Source organism: Littorina saxatilis, linkage group LG11, assembly GCF_037325665.1.
Source record: "Littorina saxatilis isolate snail1 linkage group LG11, US_GU_Lsax_2.0, whole genome shotgun sequence".
NCBI classification, from domain to species: domain Eukaryota; kingdom Metazoa; phylum Mollusca; class Gastropoda; order Littorinimorpha; family Littorinidae; genus Littorina; species Littorina saxatilis.
The window spans coordinates 32,266,871-32,287,292 of NC_090255.1; the positions used below are offsets into that span (position 1 = coordinate 32,266,871).

Here is a 20,422-nt window from a genome sequence, read left to right on the forward strand (position 1 = left end):
TTTTGGTGATAATGTCACAAACAGAGGACGAGATTCTGAGACGCACCCATATGTCAGAGTTCGGTGGGTTATAGAAACACGAAAATACCCAGCCTGCTTCTTCCGAAAGCGGCGTATGGCTGCCTAAATGGCGGCGTAAACGGTCATACACGTAAAAATCCACTCGTGCAAAAAACATGAGTTTACGTGGGAGTTTCAGCCCACGAACGCAGAAGAAGAAGAAGAAGAAGAATTAATCAAATAAATTAAAATAAATTTTTCCCCATTAAAACTAAATTAATTTTCTTTTCGTACATTATTTATTATATCATTATCCAATTTAAAGTAACAATATTCATTAAATAAGGCCAGAGGTGACACAAAATTTTGGTCAAAATACAACATGTCTTTTGGGTCGTCAGCATAGTAACGTACTTAGAACACCATAGAATCATTGTGTGATAATTATTGATTTCGACATTCTCATTGTTTCCTTGCAATACAGTGATAATGTTCAAAATTATTTACATCATTTGACACCATTGTGAAAACTTTTGACACTGTTTTCTCAGAATCGTTTCGAAGCATCAATGCAGTCACATTAGTTCTCCGGAATTAAATGTTCAATCATTAAACTTTGTCCCAGGGAACAACATATTTTCACATCAATGAATGAATCGTCCTGTTACCGTATAGCGTGTGGTGATCTGTATGGACTAAAAGGAATCATTTTAAAAAATACTATCTTTATTACTGAATGTTTTACCTCCAAAAGTTGCAAAAACGTCCTATATGACACACACACACACACACACACACACACACACACACGCACACACACACACACACACACACACACACACACACACACACACACACACACACACACACACACACACACACACACACTTTCCAACAAAGATCATGAAAACAATACTGAACAGTCGTGTAAAGAAACAAATCAGAAATTTCGTGCCACCTGTGCCCTTAAATTTACGTTTGATTCAATTTGATTTTTTCTTTAACTTATTAAATATTGTATCAATACCAGGGCTCCCCATAGCGCGCGTCCCTGCGTCCTATACGCACTAGAAGCCGAAAACACGTACTAGAAATATATGGAAGGGGTCCCTGGACGCACTAGATTTTAAAAGAGCGGGTCCGAGGACGCACTAAATTTTCTTTATCGTGCGTCTTTCTTTCTTTATTTGGTGTTTAACGTCGTTTTCAACCATTCAAGGTTATATCGCGACGGTTTATCGTGCGTACCGTAGATACCATTTTCAGACTGCAATCGACACTTCGCAGTACACTATACGTGACCACAATGTTTTATAAGTACACTGTGACTTTTCGACCCTTGGGACCCTCTAAAATACTGCAGTGGGGGTCCATGGACCCTCTAGAGTTTAAAAGTGGGGGTCCCGGGACGCACTAGGAGGGGCGTCCGTGGGGAGCCCTGAATACGTACCTTTTGCAACATGTAAATGGAGGAAATATACGCCATCGTAGCCAGAATAAGCTCGGCCACCAAAAAGGTCAGGATTGCCACCAGTGTCCTGGAAGAAAACAAGTCAGTAATTGATTCCAGCGTCAATCACCTATGCCAGAGGTATCAACCATAATTGTAACACAACCCTCTCTAGCTGAGTGGATACAGAGGGGCGAAAAGAGGGTAGTCGGCTTTTTGCCTTCCTGAAACAAGTGTCAGCCCCCGAACAACAACCCCCCCCCCCCCCCACCAAGCCTCCGACGGCTGTATCACCCCTCGTACTCCCAAGACAATTACCCCCACCCCTCGCTGACAACTGAACTCCCCCCCTCCCATCCCCCGCCATGTTTGTGACCATTCTCACGAGTTTTCACTCACAACAACAAAAAGTCTTCTAACATTTAAAAGGAAAGGTACACGCTAAAACCTGTCTAAACTAGTAAATAAGATGGCAGCTCTGTGCATTTTCAGACTGGAAGAAAAGCCACGCGAAGGTTACGTTTGACGTCATGTATTATCATTTAGCGAAGTCTTTTGACTGAAAACTCAGTGACAGTGCCAAAGCTTCTTGCGGTATACTTTGTTGTAGCAACTCAACTCAACTCAACTCAACTCAAATTTTATTGGCTTCAATTTTCAAAGAAGAATTTGTCTTGCGCTTGGGAGAAAGTAAGAGTATAACATATAAAAACAGCATTCATATCACATTTCATGTATCACACACAGTAATCACTAGTATAAGCCTACAATTATCACATTTGTACCTGTATCATACATGCAAATAAATAGTATCACATTTCCACGTATCACACACAATATATACCAGGGCCGGACTAGGCGAAGAGGAGGGGGGGGTTGCCAGTGGTGGCCCAGGGGGGATGTCCCCCCTGGCGGCAGGGGCGAATCAGTTCATTTTATGACTGGTTTTTTTCAAAAGTATATTGTGAAGATATGGGTGTGAAGGCGCGAAGCGCCGAGCCGACGGCGCGAAGCGCCTAGCTTGCTACGAGGGTCCGGGGGCATGCTTCCCCGGAAAATTTTGAAAAAAAGGATGCAAAATGGTGCAATCTGGTGCATTCTGATGATGATCATTACCAGTTTCAGGCAGCAGATTTTGTCACTGATTAATACCCCAAAAATTGAAACTCAATGTAAAATAAAGAAATGGATACCTCATTCAATATTTTTATTTTTTGGCTGGGGGGGGGGTCCGAAAACCCTAGAACCCACCCCCCCCCCTCGTTGTGGGGGTCAGGGGGCGAAGCCCCCTGAAGCTAATGGGTAGGTCATATTCTGAGATAGGAAAATGGTCGCTCCTTGCATGAAACGGCATAAAATAAGCAATAATAAAAAAAAAATTAAATAAGTAAGGTACATGTTAAGGCTAGGGGGGGGGGGGGGGGGTTGCGCAACCCCCATAACCCCCCCGGTAGTCCGGCCCTGTATACATTACATAACATACAGCAAGCTTCCATCTCCCGCGCCCCCCCCCTCCCACACATACATATCCTCGCACGTGCGTCGACTCCATACAAATGACATCATCAGTCCATTAACTAAAATGCACAATGACTAGTAGTGGGTACATGATACTTAATACGTGCTCAACTAGACCTGCTAACTAAAATAATAACAGAAACAAAAACAAGGACTGGGCACAACATTTACACGTGTGTGACCTACTTACATCAGGTGCCTGTGATCTATAAATAACAATGATTGCGTTTAAAGTAAAACATGAATAATGCCGATGTTTACTAACAATGAATACATAACAACTAAGATAAGAATGTAAGTGCTTTCATAATATGATTATTTTATAAAACACAGTGGGGAAATTTGGAAAATAATTTTTATACGAAACTGCGCACATCGAGTCGAGCTCTGTAGCGTGTGTGTTCGGAGGCAGGCTACAACTGTATAGTATACTAGATGAATACCCGCTTCGTCGGGTAGCCGGCTTCGCCGGTAAGAAGTAGAGCCGAATACCAGGCTTCGCCGGGTGAGTGGCGCACCGTACGCTTCGCCGGGTGAGTGGCGCACAGTACGCGATTGACGCCACACGAAGGAAAACTTCTAAAAATAGTAACGGGAATATGGATTGAGCGTTGTGGACAGCGACCTTCTAAAAATAGTAAGGGGAATATGGATTGACGCCACACGAAGGAAGGGAGATAAACGCAAAACACTGGAGAAGATAAGGAAGAGTTACTGGGAATGGATGTAGTGGATCTACAGAAAAACCAAAATCGGTTCAGCGCTGCGCGCTGAGAGAGGGTGTTGAATATTCTCATCTACCAGGTTGTGTCCGGGGTCTACCTGAATATGCCCACCAAATTTGAAGCAGATCCATCGAGAACTTTGGCCGTGCATCGCGAACACACACACACACACACACACACACACACACACACACACACACACACACACACACACACACACACACAGAGACACAAGTCGTATAATTATATATATAGATTCATAAGTATACTTCACGTAGTCGCCTTCGCCCAGTTAATGACAGGCTTTAGAATAGGTCACCTTGATATTCTTAAATACAAGTTTTAGTTTGTCTTTGTTATTTTCAGAAGGGTTAAAAAAGGGTCCCTGCCTAACCGCTATATTATTAAGCAGATCACCTAGAATCAGTCCTTATTGGTCAACATGTCATTTAGTACACTGTAATAATAATAAACAAGAAATTCCTCCGATAGGAACTACACCCCCGTCAAAGGGAAATAACCTTCTCAGTTGGTGGCAGTGAGAATGGTTATTTCCCTTTGACCAACGGGGGTGTCCGTCTATACCAGGCCTTGTATAATTTTAATCCACCAATAACTCCCTAACCGTGTGTTTGACTGGTCCCAATTTTTGTAAGGACCGTCTCAGGAATGTATAGAACCTGTTCACCAAGTTTGGTGACGATCGGTCCGTTCATTCTTGAGATCTACTTGCGAACACAAACACATCGAGTGAAACCTATACACACCCCTATACCGGGGGTGTAAAGACGATAATTATGCTTCCCTCTCACCGGCCGAGGTTGATAAAGATGAAACAGAAGACGATATAATTATGCTCCCCTCGGACGGACAAAAGAAACTGGTCTGACAAAAAGTCACCAAATATCCTATAATGTATCGATTGAACATTGGATTTACCTACCGGCACGGTTGGCCTAGTGGTAAGGCGTCCGCCCCGTGATCGGGAGGTCGTGGGTTCGAACCCCGGCCGGGTCATACCTAAGACTTTAAAATTGGCAATCTAGTGGCTGCTCCGCCTGGCGTCTGGCATTATGGGGTTAGTGCTGGGACTGGTTGGTCCTGTGTCAGAATAATGTGACTGGGTGAGACATGAAGCCTGTGCTGCGACTTCTGTCTTGTGTATGGCGCACGTTAAATGTTAAAGCAGCACCGCCCTGATATGGCCCTTCGTGGTCGGCTGGGCGTTAAACAAACAAACAAATTGGATTTGCCTTTTTTGAGCCATGTAACGGAAGAGTTCGACAACAATTCATATTTAGGTGGCTAGAAGAGACTAAAACAATAATGCACGTTTGTTTGCTTTCAGTCATAAAACCTAAAAGGAAACCTAACAAAAATCGACCGATACAAAAATATTATTTGTAAGTTTGACCAAAATGTGACATTTTACCCAGATCATGACAATTAATAATGTTTGCCTCAACCGCAGGCGCGGTCTTGTAGTAACACTGGTTGTCTCAATCTGTTTAAAATGTCAACAAGAAATTCCTCCGATGGGAACTACACCCCCGTCAAAGGGAAATAACCTTCTCAGTTGGTGGCAGTGAGAATGGTTATTTCCCTTTGACCAACGGGGGTGTCCGTCTATACCAGGCCTTGTATACTTTTAATCCACCAATAACTCCCTAACCGTGTGTTTGACTGGTCCCAATTTTTGTAAGGACCGTCTCAGGAATGTATAGAACCTGTTCACCAAGTTTGGTGACGATCGGTCCGTTCATTCTTGAGATCTACTTGCGAACACAAACACATCGAGTGAAACCTATACACACCCCTATACCGGGGGTGTAAAAATAAAAATAACGTATCATTAAAGACGTGAAGCTGAGAAAAGCTTTCTGATTTGCTCACCTGGGCAGGACGGCGAACTTAGCGCAGACAACCAACAGGAGGACAACACACAATGCGCCCATACTGGCTCCGCTGAACCGCTCAGATCGTGCTCTGTAGCGTGCCTCCGCCTCTTTGTCGTGAAACCACGTGGTGTAGTAGTTCATCAGTTTCATCGCTTCCCTGCCAAAGATGGTTTTTGTTTGTTTGTTTGTTTGTTGTTTTATCTATTTTTTATTTAGTCAAGTTTTAACTAGGTGGTGTGTTTGTGTGTGTGTGTGTGTGTTTGTGGTGGTGGTGTGTGTGAGTGTGTGTTTGTGTGTGTGTGTGTGTGTGTGTGTGTGTGTGTGTGTGTGTGTGTGTGTGTGTGTGTGTTTAGTAGAGCGATTCCGAGAAAACTACTGGACAGATCATCATGAAACTTTGCATACAAATTCCTCGAGATGATATCCATGCCCATTTTCCCCCCAGTTTTTGACTCACGTAAGTGTAGCCTATGCGATGCTAACTTTTGTCTGTCTGTGCGTGCGTGCGTGCGTGCGTGCGTGCGTATGTATGTATGTCTGTGGTAGAAACTTTAACATTTGACTGAACACCGAAATACTAATTTTACCTGGTTATTATTCAAGCAACAGCTTCAAAGTATTGAAGCAATGATCAACATTTCGTCGGCACGTATGTAGTTAAAGTGTGTATCCAAAGAAAACGGGTGGTGGGGGGTTTTGGGGGAGTAAAAACAGCTGACTGGTTTGTGTCGTGTGTGGTATGTAGACCAGGTCAAGGGTCAAGGTTAGGTCAGATCGCGTGAAGGATTGTGGTATAGATACAGTTATCACCGAGCTGCAGTTCGCCGATTCGGAGAAGACGATTTCACATTGTTCGGTTTCGTAGCTCCAGAAAAATAGATACAGAAGATGCCAAAGGAGATTTCCTACAGGTTAATCTGCACAGCGCGTTTCCAGTGTCTGCGCGAGGAAGCGCGGTCGAAAGCGCAGTGTCGATCTGGCCATCTGGCAGTCGTGTCCCCGTAAGTAGGCTACAGACAGACAGATCTAGATCTAGTGTCTGTCTCGCACCGTGTCACCTATGCTTACTGTGTGTGTGTATGTGTGACGGAGTGATTGAGTTTGTGTTACTGTTTGTCGATTTCTTACGTGAGCCTTGAAGGCTTCGCCTCTTGATTTTTCTTCTTCAAAGAATGTCTTTAATGACGTCATATCCGGTCTTCGCCAAAAATAAAGTCGAGGCCGTACTGTGGCGACCTCCTTTTTCAATCAAACTGACTGACATTTTAGTCACACAATCAGCGAGGACTATTGGATTGCATTTCCAGGGGTGAGTTTTGGCGCTCGCCCGCTCGCCCCCGGCGACTTCAAATCGCGTCGGGCGGGTTCGAAATTCCTCTAAAATCGCCCGCCTGGCGAGTTCAAATTTCGCTGAAGCACAAAGTTGTTAGGCAACGTAGTCAATCGGAACGGCCCGCGAACAAATATCTCTGCGGGCGATCTCAAAATCTGTCACTTCTCTACTGCCCACTCATCCCCCCCCCCTTCCCCCACTTTCAGAAGGACTCAGGACTACCACCAATCAAGGCCAGACACATTGGCTAGACAGCTACCCCCCTCCGCCTCACTTGACCATGTCATCACCCCTCCAGTGCCACTAGCCACTGGCGATTGCATCAGCAGTCAAAATAGTTAAACCCTCCTTCGTCTCCCCTCTTTGCGCTATTCACTTCACCCCCTCTATCTTATCCTGCGCTGACCAATCCTTCAGAGACGTTTCCTCTCAGAGGGCTGTCACACATGCGACTGAGTCGCGCGATTTACCCTGTCACACAGCCGACTCAGTCGTAGAAAACAGCTACGACAAGTCTGCGACTCAGTCTCATGCGATTCCCTCGTAGCTTTGAGGTTTAGAACATGTTCTATTCCTGCGATCAAGTCGTCGGTCAATCGCAGGGGCAGAGCCAACAGAGCCAATCAGAACGCGTTGCTGCGGCCTTGACGCCGTGACGTAAAATAATGGCGTACTGTGGCGTACAGCGTCTCTTCGTCGATTCAAAACTTTTTGGAAGAACAGTTTTTTACTCAGATATAAAGGAGACGTTTTAGGCGTGTACAGCGGTCGGAAAACATTAATTGCAGCTGTCTGTGAACTTTATTTCTTGCAAAGGCGTAATGCTGACAGGAATTTTTCAGAAAGGTAGAGCGACGTTCGAACATTTAGCGTCTGCTCTCGCAAAGCGCGTTTGCCGTGTTCACTATGACACGTCACTTCCGCCCCGCTCGCGTGGAGTTATCGTTCGCCAGTCGTTCGTCTATCGTTCATCGTGGTCAATGGCCTACGATGTGATGTGCGATCGGCCAAAGACTGAATCGCAAGACTGAATCTCAACGACTGAGTCGCCTGTATGACCGAGGCTTCAGATAAAAACTCGGTCATTGACCCCGAGTAAGAAGGTCAGTGTCTCGACAGGCAGCTGGGTTCAGATTGCAAGTACCGGTCATTGACCCAGGTCTCAAGGCCAACCAGCTTTTACAATGCATCTGCCTTTGATCTGACCGCCCATCCAGAGCAAACATATTCCCCCTAGCCCTCTGTATTTTTCCTTTGATGTGCCTGCTATGTACCACTGATCCAGTTTCTGGGAAATGTATAATTATGTCATTGACTGCAGGGATACTCATTGAGACCATTTTCCAAAATATGTTAACACCAGCTTTGCTGACCAACTTAGTACAAGTAGTGACAGTACTACTGCTGTCAATTATTTCCCTTCAACTGAGGAAGTAAAAAAAACCAACCCGATCCACTATATGTGATAAAGAAGAAAAGACAGACCTTCAACAATAGGACAAGGGATGCAACTCTGCTGAATCAAAAGCATAAAGATCACCTGTGAACAATTCTAGGATCAGGAAATCTGAACATCTGTTTGTTTTCATTAGGAAATAGAAATGAAATATAATGCTTTTGATTATTTATGACTTAAGCTGTGGTAAATTTGGCTGGTATGCAACTTTTATACTTCTGCTTGATCTAACAGTAATATTAATAACACAGACATAAAGAAAAAGAAACAAAACAAGAAAGCAACTTAGAATTTTTTTTTTTGTAGTCAGCTTTTTATACTTGGTTTTACACAACAAAAAACATAATTTAAAATTTAAAAAAAAATGCTGATTTACTCTTTTGTAGTGTGTGTTTATGTGGTAAGTAGAGTTCCATAGTAAATTACTTTGTAAATTGTGTGGTAGGGGGTACATAAAGGGGGTAACTTTTAGTGAGGTTTAGTGTGTGATTGTGTGACAGGGTGTGAATGTGGTTTTGATTTCTTGTTTCTTTGTGGCGGCTTTTATTTTAAATTCTTTATAAAAACAAGAGGCGAAGCCTTCAAGGCTCACGTAAGAAATCGACAAACAGTAACACAAACTCAATCACTTCGTCACACATACACACACACACACACACAGTAAGCGGCATAGGTGACACTGTGCAAGAAAGCGAGACACTAGATCTAGATCTGAATGGCCGATTTCGAAGAAAAAACCAGTCTCGGCCCGCTCAAAATAACAATGACCGAGACTTTCAGTAATTCCTTCGCGTGACGTCTAACCCTCTTACGTCATAATGTGACGTCTTCAAATGTTGTGACGTCTTCAAATGTTAAAGTTTCTACCACAGACATACATACATACATACATACGCACGCACGCACAGACAGACAAAAGTTAGCATCGCATAGGCTACACTTACGTGAGCCAACAAGGTTAATTATCATTATATTAAAACATAGCACTTTAGTCATCAAGTTTTGTGTGTGTTTGTGGTAGTTATTAGTAGTGCAAATCCACATGTATGTATTATAAGTATGAATGTACGTCTTTTGTGTATGTGGTTAGCACGCGACGAGCCGCTGGGGCGGTTGTAAGAAATCCCGGCAGGTTGGGGGCCGGTTGGGATTTTGGGGGGCCGGTTCAAATTTTGACTTACCGGCCCCCCTGGCCGGTAGCAAAAAAAGTTAAGGTACACCCCTGCATTTCAGTCTGGAAGTTTAAACATTCCTTAATCAATCTTTTCATAAAATTCTAAAATTGAAATGTTGATAACCCATCCGAAAATGATAGCATTGTATTCTTTATCATTTCCTAAATGCCAATATATACAGATAATATTATGTCATGTTTACTTACCAAATGAGAGAGAGAGAGATAAAGAGAGAGAGAGAGAGAGAGAGAGAGAGAGAGAAAGAAAGAGAGAGAGAAGGGGGGGAGAGAGAGAGAGAGAGAGAGAGAGAGAGAGAGAGAGAGAGAGAGAGAGAGAGAGAGAGAGAGAGAGAGAAAGAAAGAGAGAGTCGGAATTGAGTCGGAAATTTCCGAGAGAAAGAGAGAGAGAGAGAGAGAGAGAGAGAGAGAGAGAGAGAGAGAGAGAGAGAAAGAGAGAGAGAGAGAGAGTGATAGAGAGAGAGAGAGATGAGTCATTCTCCAAAGCTGGTGAATTCTTAGGTCGCTCACTTAAAACGTAATTTTTACAGAAGCAAATGTGGTTAGACCTTTCCCCCTGTTTATGTGGATAAAGATATGTTTGAAGAAGCACCCACAGCAAAATGAATGAACATATTTGTATTTTGATATTTAATATAGTGTAATAATGTCAGTAAATCAACAAAAATGGCGTCAGAAAAATGGGAACAGGCTCGGTACATATACTGGAAGCTACGGTCCATTGACACGATACATTTATTACGCATGATTTGTTGAAAAGTCACTTTGTGAAACGATAAAGGTTCATTCCTGTGCAATTGTTGTTATTTTCTTTGTGTTTGAGACCCCCAAAAATGAAGTTGAAAACAGCCTTACGTACGCATCGAATGTTGTCACGCTCACTTAAATTTTTCAGACCTCGAATTTCTTTATAATCACTAATATTTTTTCGATCAAGTCAACAAGTGTAGCTTGAAGATGCAGAAAATGCATTCATTCAATCGAGGACACACTTTGGACGAATTTGATGTCTTGGAGAGTGTTTTGTGTCACACGTGATGGCTTAGTAACGGCCGTTTTCATTATAAGCTAGCATCAATTCAACTGAATGAAAGCATACATTTTCATGTTTGCACCTTTGTTAATCACCCAGCCATACAGATGCGTGACGGTTTTTTTCACAATTTGTCGTGAATAATGACGTAATTCACGAAAAAAGAAGGTGTAGTTGACATTTTGGACGGCTACGTTCGTAACGCCCTCTGCTACCGGCGAGATGCAGACCCCGATTGCTTGAACTCCTGGGAATCTCACATGACAAGGTTGGTATTATTTTGTCGCTCATTCATTTATAAGCATGTTTGTAAAAAAAAAAATCAAATTAAAATCACGCAAGTGTGAATTCCATGGTTTTCTTTATATATTTTTTAATTTTTTTCTTTTTAAACAACTCCTTATACATGCTTGTCAAGCTATAATTAGTACAACATATAATCATTCAATATGACTGCATTATTAACAAATTTGTGTCACGATGATGAGCACGTAATGAGACGGGTAGCCTATACCCCCCTATCAGATACCTGTATTTTGTAAGGAAACGTATTTCTTGCTTTTTCGTTTCTTGCAAACTGTCATTCTGATAACAAAGAACCTTTGAATCAATAATTCAACTCAAATTAGGCCAAAAAAAAAAAGAGGTCTGTTTACGGTAACCCGACCGACCCTATTTTTTTCGCGCGACCCTAGACTTTTTTTTGGCATTTGGGGGAAAAAAAAGAAGAAAAAAATCTTTTGGTTTTTTTTTGCAAAATAACGTAAAAATATGGGTTTTTTGAAAAAAATAAAAAATAAAACAATAAAAATCCCGACCTACCGACCCTATTTTTTTGGCCTATGTTACCGTAAACAGACCTTTTTTTTGTGGACTTAGTCAAGTTTTATTTTTGGGCCTTATTCCCACTTTTGTTAACCAGTTTTGGAGAATGACTCAGGATCAGATACACACTCACGTGCTCCTCTTCCTGTCCAGCAAAGCTTCCCTCAGGTGCTGATTTTGGCTGACGTTGCATTCCTCTTCAGAATTCAGGGATATTCTCTGTGGAAAAAAACATTCATTGTCTTTTTCTGATTAACAAACAGAATCCCAGAAGTTACATGACCCATCCCAAATAAACTTATCTTTCTATGATTAACAGATGGAATTCAGAAGTTATGTTTCCTAAAATAGTTTTTGTTTTTCTATGATTAACATATGGAATGCAGAAGTTTTCTAAAATAGTTATTGTCTTTCTATGATTAACTGATGAAATGAAGAAGCTATGTTTTCTTAAATAAGATACTTTCTTGCTCTGATTAAAAAGACGAAATACAGAAGTTAAGCTTCCTGGACAAAAAGTTATAGTCTTCCTCTGACTAACAGATGGAATTCAAAAGTTACGTTCCCTGCAATAGTTATTGTATTTATATGATTATTCTTGAGAGAGAGAGAGAGAGAGAGAGAGAGAGAGAGAGAGAGAGAGAGAGAGAGAGAGAGAGAGAGAGAGAGAGAGAGAGAGAGAGAGAGAGAGAGAGAGAGAGAGAGAGAGAGAGAGAGAGAGAGAGAGAGAGAGAGAGAGAGAGAGAGAGAGAGAGAGAGAGAGAGAGAGAGAGAGAGAGAGAGATCCTGGGTAAATGTGATGTGAAAACGTTGTAGCAACCTTGAAGTTCTTGTACATCATTGTAAAGAGTGTGAATGACGTTTTAGTTTAAATGTCAAGCGCTTAGAGCAAGCCTTTTTAACGAAAGTTTTTGATTTAGCGCTATATAAATGTTCTTATTATTATTATTATTATTATTATTATTAGAAATGGAATACAAAGGTTACGTTTTCTAAAGTAGTTAGGCTACTGTCCGACAGTATGGCATACAGAAGTAAGGTTAATTCCGACAATTATAACAAATTATAATGTGTTACTCTGATTGATAGATGGAATGCAGAAGTTTCCTTTCTTAAAATAGTTGAAATCTTTCCCTGATTTAAATGATGGAATGTAGAAGGTACGTTTGCTAAAACAAGTTATTGTCTTTCTCCGATTTAACAAATGCAGAAGTTACGATATCTAAAATAAATAAAAAAAGTGTAGCGTTCTTTTCTAAGGCCAAAAATACAAATATGTCTGTTTCTGGTAACATCGCCGAAAAAAATAGGGTCGGTCGGTCGGTTTTTATTTTTATTTTATTTTTTATTTTTTATAAACCTTTTTCTTACGTTTTGTTAACGTCTTTTTACGTGTTTTTTTCCCCCCGGCGTCATTGGCTGCCATGTTTTTTTCGCGTGACGACGGAAACGGGAGGTAAGTCTCTTCGATTGTGAAGTCCCATCCACCGATTACCTCCCGTTTTTGTGTGTGTGTGTGTGTGTGTGTGTGTGTGTGTGTGTGTGTGTGTGTGTGTGTGTGTGTGTGTGTGTGTGTGTGTGTGTGTGTGTATGTGTGTGTGTGTGTGTGTGTGTGTGTGTGCGAAAAGCGAAAAAAACCTTTAGGGTCGGCGCTTAAAAATAGGGTCGGTCGGGTTACCGGAAACAGACATATTTTTCTTTTTGGCCTAATCAATCGAGATGTCACTGAGAAAACAACAACGAATGAGCAAACTCTGGCAAAGGTGTAAGGTGCTTATTCCGTTTTCTCAGACGCTATGTGATAGATACATTAAACACTTAATTTCGCCAGCAAAACTTTCGGTTAAAATGAAATAAAAACCCATCTAATTAAAAACACACACGCACGAGATAGCACGCAAGTGCGCACGTACGCACGCACACACACACACACACACACACACACACACACACACACACACACACACACACACACACACACACACACACACAAACAAATAAACGCACGCACGCACACACGCACAGAAGCACGCACGCACGTTCACACGCACCCATGCACAGAAATGCTAAAACGAGTACCTCATCATTTTCTTGTCCAGTCTTTCTGTTCTCATCAAGGTGTTCGTCTAATGTTCCGAGAGGATACTTTGTAAATAGAACAATTTAAACAAAAGATTAAACATTGCAACATCCACAGTAGCTTGTATAGTGCCGTTGTACCTATGAGTGTGTGTTAAGTATTTGTGTGTGTGTGTGTGTGTGTGTGTGTGTGTGTGAATGGGGGGTGGGGGGTGATTGTGTGTGTAAGATTGTGTGTGTGTGTGTGTGTGTGCGCGCGTATTTGTGTGTGTGTGTGTGTGTGTGTGTGTGTGTGTGTGTGAATGGGGGGAGGCTGATTGTGTGTGTAAGATTGTGTGTGTGTGTGTGTGTGCGCGCGTATTTGTGTGTGTGTGTGTGTGTGTGTGTGTGTGTGTGTGTGTGTGTGTGTGTGTGTGTGTGTTTACTCACAGGTTTGATGATGGACTTGATGAGGTAGGTTTGCATGTTAGCCAGTTTCAGGTAGTCGTCTCTTGCAAAGCCGTTACCTGGCTCCAGTTCAAACTCCCCGTTTAACAGCGCCTTCGTAGTCTCTGATATGTGAACTCTCCTGTGGAGCAAGGCCAGTAAAACGTCTCAGCAGTTGTGCCAAAGAAGAGCAAGAAGAGCAAATGCTCATACAACTCACCCAGTATTGGCGTTAACCGGTAATTACCGGTATTTTACCGGTTGAAATGAGAAAATACCGGAAAATAATTGGCTGCCGGTATAACCTACCGGTTGATTTTTAGAACTACCGGTTTTTTTCGCTGGTAAAACAACAAAACCAGTACTCTGAGTTGGACTCTTACTGGTTCCAATGACCAGCCTACCTTTTTTTGTGGATAGTTTTCATCATAAAAGTTTGTGTACCAGTTTGAACAAAATAATAATTATAAGCGCCATCACTGCTGACCATCGTCGTTCGAATAAATGTAAATCAGAAGGAAATCATCTGCTGCTCTACCCCATAAAATGCTCGAGGAAATAATAATTTCCTATTTATCAATCCGTAGTCTGCCCCATTGTGACCTTGAAATGTGACCAGACTCGGGGCTGTCTGCAGGTAATCAAACCCTGGAAGTGTGCGAAGTTTTAAGACCTAGCTAAAACAAACTGTCAGGTGAATGATTATTTTTATTTTGTTCGACCCGAAAATGATCTTGTTGTGACTTAGAAATTTGATGAAGCTCACCCTAGAGTTGTTTTTAAAGGTCATCAAACTATGAAAGTATATGTAGTTTGCAGGTTCTGGCTTAAACGTTCCAAAATGATAATACATGTATCTAAACAATTTTACCCGAACTTGACCCCGCTCTGACCTGGAAGTTTGACGAGGGCCAACAAGATTTTCATCATGTCGATAGGTCTTCAAACCCGAATAATCTGTGAGTTTAAAGATCTAACTTTATAAACGTCTGAAAAATAAGATTTTTTAAAATGTTTGACCCGTCATCGTTGTGACCTTGGCATTCGACAAGGGTCAACTAGATTTTTTATTTAGTCTGGGATTCACCAAACACTTCAAGTGTGTGAAGTTCTTAAACCCCAGTATCGCTTCATAAACAATAGAGACAAAGTCAACGGGGGAAGCATGCTGCGTATTTTCGTGTTTTTATAACTCACGTATACACAACTTACCCCGGAACTCCCCCGCTCTCCATGTGATTGGCACAGGTCACTTCCTTTCCCAGCACGTCATACTGCCATTGCCTCTGCCCAAGCACGCCTCCCAAGACAGGGCCTGTGTGTATTCCTACGCGCATGTTCACGTCTTTGTGCGTCCTCTCTCGAACAGCTCTGTTCAGGTCGAAAAAAAACCCCACCCATCAGAAACAAGAACAGTTAGTTTACTTTTAGTAAGGCTGTGCATGTATATCATTTGAGCAAGAGAACATCACTCGTAAGGTCCCCGCTAGGCTGTGCTTGTATATCATTCGAGCAAGAGAACATTACTCGTAAGGTACATTACTCGTAAGGTCCCCGCTAGGCTGTGCTTGTATATCATTTGAGCAAGAGAACATTACTCGTAAGGTCCCCGCTAGGCTGTGCTTGTATATCATTTGAGCAAGAGAACATTACTCGTAAGGTCCCCGCTAGGCTGTGCTTGTATATCATTCGAGCAAGAGAACATTACTCGTAAGGTCCTCGCTAGGCTGTGCTTGTATATCATTGGAGCAAGAGAACATTACTCGTAAGGTCCCCGATAGGCTGTGCTTGTATATCATTTGAGCAAGAGAACATTACTCGTAAGGTCCCCGCTAGGCTGTGCTTGTATATCATTCGAGCAAGAGAACATTACTCGTAAAGTCCCCGATAGGCTGTGCTTGTATATCATTTGAGCAAGAGAACATTACTCGTAAAGTCCCCGATAGGCTGTGCTTGTATATCATTTGAGCAAGAGAACATTACTCGTAAAGTCCCCGATAGGCTGTGCTTGTATATCATTTGAGCAAGAGAACATTACTCGTAAGGTCCTCGCTAGGCTGTGCTTGTATATCATTTGAGCAAGAGAACATTACTCGTAAGGTCCTCGCTAGGCTGTGCTTGTATATCATTTGAGCAAGAGAACATTACTCGTAAGGTCCTCGCTAGGCTGTGCTTGTATATCATTCGAGCAAGAGAACATTACTCGCAAGGTCCTCGCTAGGCTGTGCTTGTATATCATTTGAGCAAGAGAACATCACTCGTAAGGTCCCCGCTAGGCTGTGCTTGTATATCATTTGAGCAAGAGAACATTACTCGTAAGGTCCTCGCTAGGCTGTGCTTGTATATCATTTGAGCAAGAGAACATTACTCGTAAAGTCCCCGATAGGCTGTGCTTGTATATCATTTGAGCAAGAGAACATTACTCGTAAGGTCCTCGCTAGGCTGTGCTTGTATACCATTCGAGCAAGAGAACATTACTCGTAAGGTCCCCGCTAGGCTGTGCTTGTATACCATTCGAGCAAGAGAACATTACTCGTAAGGTCCTCGCTAGGCTGTGCTTGTATATCATTTGAGCAAGAGAACATCACTCGTGAGGTCCCCGCTAGGCTGTGTGAGTATATATAACATCAAAACAGCAATGAATCAACAAGCAAACAAAGAAACAAACAAACAAAAGAACACGTTGATTACTGCAGCTGCTTCAAACATTCTTTGATGATAATTATGTTCTGCAATTTTCTTTGACTGCAAAAGAGAAATTCCGAAAAAAAAACTCTGTCCGGTATGTATGGGTTCTGGAAGAATGACCTTTTCTTGCAAAACCTCGTACAAACATTGTAGGGGCCAATCACTAGTGAGGGGTCTGTCGGAAACACGTTGTGTCAAGTGACGTCATATGTCAGGTCAACGTGACGTCACTCCAGTCCTACGTCACTCGTTCTGACGTCATCTACCTGATGGCGTCCACCATGCTCATCCCCATATGAATAGACAGCACCCCGTGGTCCTTGCGCAAATCCAGCGCTCCGCATACGCAGTAATAGCAATCCCCAAGAATCTTGATCCTTTGTTGGTGGTACTTCTGAAATCAGTCCATTCACAGTCATCCCAGTGCACAGCAATACCCGATATAATTGACATTTTGACAAAATGAGATTTTTAACGTTCTGCACGGGAACAAAAAAATGCAGACTAAATGCAAAAATCACTCACTCACTCACTCTCACACACACTCTCACACCCCCCCCACACACACACACACACACACTTACACACACACACACACACACACACTAATACACACACACACACACACACACACACACACAGAGGAAGGGGGAAGAAGTACAAGTACTTTTGTGAATAAAGGTTCTGATACAAAAAGCAAAACAAAAAAAAACCAAAAAAAATGTCCACGCGAGCGTCGTAAACTCAAAACTCCCTTCTATATCCTGAGAGAAATGTTTAAAGAACTGTTGAAACAATGCATACAACATGCCTACGCGTGCAATCTATAGAACTTGCTACTATACCTTCCTTCAGAGAACTTGGCTAAAATTAATTTACCACCCCCACACACGAGAGTGCAATAATTCAGAAATGCCTACACACAGAGTTACCTTTTGACAAAACAGGTTTTTTGATATACACAATACTCTCTTAAAGACAGGCAACACTGGTGAAAACCTGGTTAAGAATCTTGACACAATTAATTCACCATGCCCACACGAGATATCAAATTCTATTCAGAGAACTGCTGACAAGATTAATTTGTAATTTCTTCGGTTTTCTCACATTTGCAAGATAGTCGAAACTGGCGAAGAGCTGGTAAATCATCTTGACAAGATTAGGTATCAATTCCCAAACGTGTTATCGCGATCTATGCAGAGAACTGCTGACGAGGTTAATTATGGGGGCCAGGAGGCCCCCATTCTATACGGATAGTTTCGAGGTTGACCATGGGCAGCGCCATTTTGTTGTAAAATACGTCATCAGTTTGTGTACACAGGAAGTTGTGACATTCGTCACCCTATGGGAGGGGTGAAGGCAACATTGTTCATCAGTAGAAAGTTGTGAAATCCGTCACCCTATGGGAGGGGTGAAGGCAAAATTGGTCATCACTGAGTTTGTGTAACACAGGAAGTTGTGAAATACGTCACTCTATGGGAGGTGTGACGGCAAAATTGTTCAACAAAAACATCAGAGGCCGAAATGTGCAGGGTTAACCGCAACAAACTCAAACCATTCATACTACTCTGCATATTTGAGTGACTTATATACCAACATTTTTATGTCTTATTTTCAGCTCAGATGTAGGAAAAATCATGAACCAAAATGTTATTTATTTTCTAATTTAACATTTGTTTTACAAATTTGACCATGGTCTTTCAAACATACCGTGACATTAAACATTGTTATGTTAAAACAAGTCGCGTAAGGCGAAAATACAATATTTAGTCAAGTAGCTGCCATTTTTCAGCAAGACCGTATGCTCGTAGCATCGTCAGTCCACCGCTCATGGCAAAGGCAGTGAAATTGACAAGAAGAGCGGGGTAGTAGTTGCGCTAAGAAGGATAGCACGCTTTTCTGTACCTCTCTTTGTTTTAACTTTCTGAGCGTGTTTTTAATCCAAACATATCATATCTATATGTTTTTGGAATCAGGAACCGACAAGGAATAAGATGAAAGTGTTTTTAAATTGATTTGGACAATTTAATTTTGATAATAATTTTTATATATTTAATTTTCAGAGCTTGTTTTTAATCCGAATATAACATATTTATATGTTTTTGGAATCAGCAAATGATGGAGAATAAGATAAACGTAAATTTGGATCGTTTTATAAATTTTTATTTTTTTTTACAATTTTCAGATTTTTAATGACCAAAGTCATTAATTAATTTTTAAGCCACCAAGCTGAAATGCAATACCGAACCCCGGGCTTCGTCGAAGATTACTTGACCAAAATTTCAACCAATTTGGTTGAAAAATGAGGGCGTGACAGTGCCGCCTCAACTTTCACGAAAAGCCGGATATGACGTCATCAAAGACATTTATCAAAAAAATGAAAAAAACGTATGGGGATTTCATACCCAGGAACTCTCATGTCAAATTTCATAAAGATCGGTCCAGTAGTTTAGTCTGAATCGCTCTACACACACACACACGCACACACGCACACACGCACACACACACACACGCACATACACCACGACCCTCGTTTCGATTCCCCCTCGATGTTAAAATATTTAGTCAAAACTTGACTAAATATAAACAAGTCGCGTAAGGCGAAAATACAATATTTAGTCAAGTAGCTGTCGAACTCACAGAATGGAACTGAACGCAATGCCATTTTTCAGCAAGACCGTATACTCGTAGCATCGTCAGTCCACCGCTCATGGCAAAGGCAGTGAAATTGACAAGAAGAGCGGGGTAGTAGTTGCGCTAAGAAGGATAGCACGCTTTTCTGTACCTCTCTTTGTTTTAACTTTCTGAGCGTGTTTTTAATCCAAACATATCATATCTATATGTTTTTGGAATCAGGAACCGACAAGGAATAAGATGAAAGTGTTTTTAAATTGATTTGGACAATTTAATTTTGATAATAATTTTTATATATTTAATTTTCAGAGCTTGTTTTTAATCCGAATATAACATATTTATATGTTTTTGGAATCAGCAAATGATGGAGAATAAGATAAACGTAAATTTGGATCGTTTTATAAATTTTTATTTTTTTTTACAATTTTCAGATTTTTAATGACCAAAGTCATTAATTAATTTTTAAGCCACCAAGCTGAAATGCAATACCGAACCCCGGGCTTCCTCGAAGATTACTTGACCAAAATTTCAACCAATTTGGTTGAAAAATGAGGGCGTGACAGTGCCGCCTCAACTTTCACGAAAAGCCGGATATGACGTCATCAAAGACATTTATCAAAAAAATGAAAAAAACGTTCGGGGATTTCATACCCAGGAACTCTCATGTCAAATTTCATAAAGATCGGTCCAGTAGTTTAGTCTGAATCGCTCTACACACACACACACAGAGACACACACACACAGACACACACACGCACATACACCACGACCCTCGTTTCGATTCCCCCTCGATGTTAAAATATTTAGTCAAAACTTGACTAAATATAAAAAGAAGAAAAAGAAAAGCTTTTGTGCACAAATCAGAAAATACATTGTACATTTTACCTACAGGCCAAACAAGAGATCCAAGCAAGTTGCACTGATCTAAAAATATATTTTTAGATCAATGGCAAGTTGTCAAAAACAGGCGCTTGCATTTGGATGTGTCCAATGATAGTAGGTTTGGTTGTGATCAATCAGAATAATGTAGGAATAAAAATGTATGACAGTTTGGTATGATGACATGTAATTCACATATGCTGAAATAAGAAAATCATACATCATATAATATTAATATGGCTGTTGCCATGACCATGAACCCCAAGAAAGGTTTAATGTTATGTAA

At 41.4% G+C, this 20,422-nt stretch overlaps 1 protein-coding gene across 1 annotated transcript in view; it reads right to left on the reverse strand.

Moving 5' to 3' along the window:
* Window positions 1-20,422, reverse strand: part of LOC138979534 (adenylate cyclase type 3-like) — a 72,246-nt gene that overhangs the window by 37,109 nt on the left and 14,715 nt on the right. The window contains exons 6-12 of the mRNA XM_070352246.1: window positions 16,890-17,017; window positions 15,148-15,306; window positions 13,939-14,077; window positions 13,510-13,575; window positions 11,564-11,649; window positions 5,587-5,748; window positions 1,451-1,538 (exon numbers count right to left, since the gene is read on the reverse strand). Coding sequence (XP_070208347.1) covers window positions 1,451-1,538; window positions 5,587-5,748; window positions 11,564-11,649; window positions 13,510-13,575; window positions 13,939-14,077; window positions 15,148-15,306; window positions 16,890-17,017 — 828 coding nt within the window. The remainder of the gene's footprint in view (window positions 1-1,450; window positions 1,539-5,586; window positions 5,749-11,563; window positions 11,650-13,509; window positions 13,576-13,938; window positions 14,078-15,147; window positions 15,307-16,889; window positions 17,018-20,422) is intronic.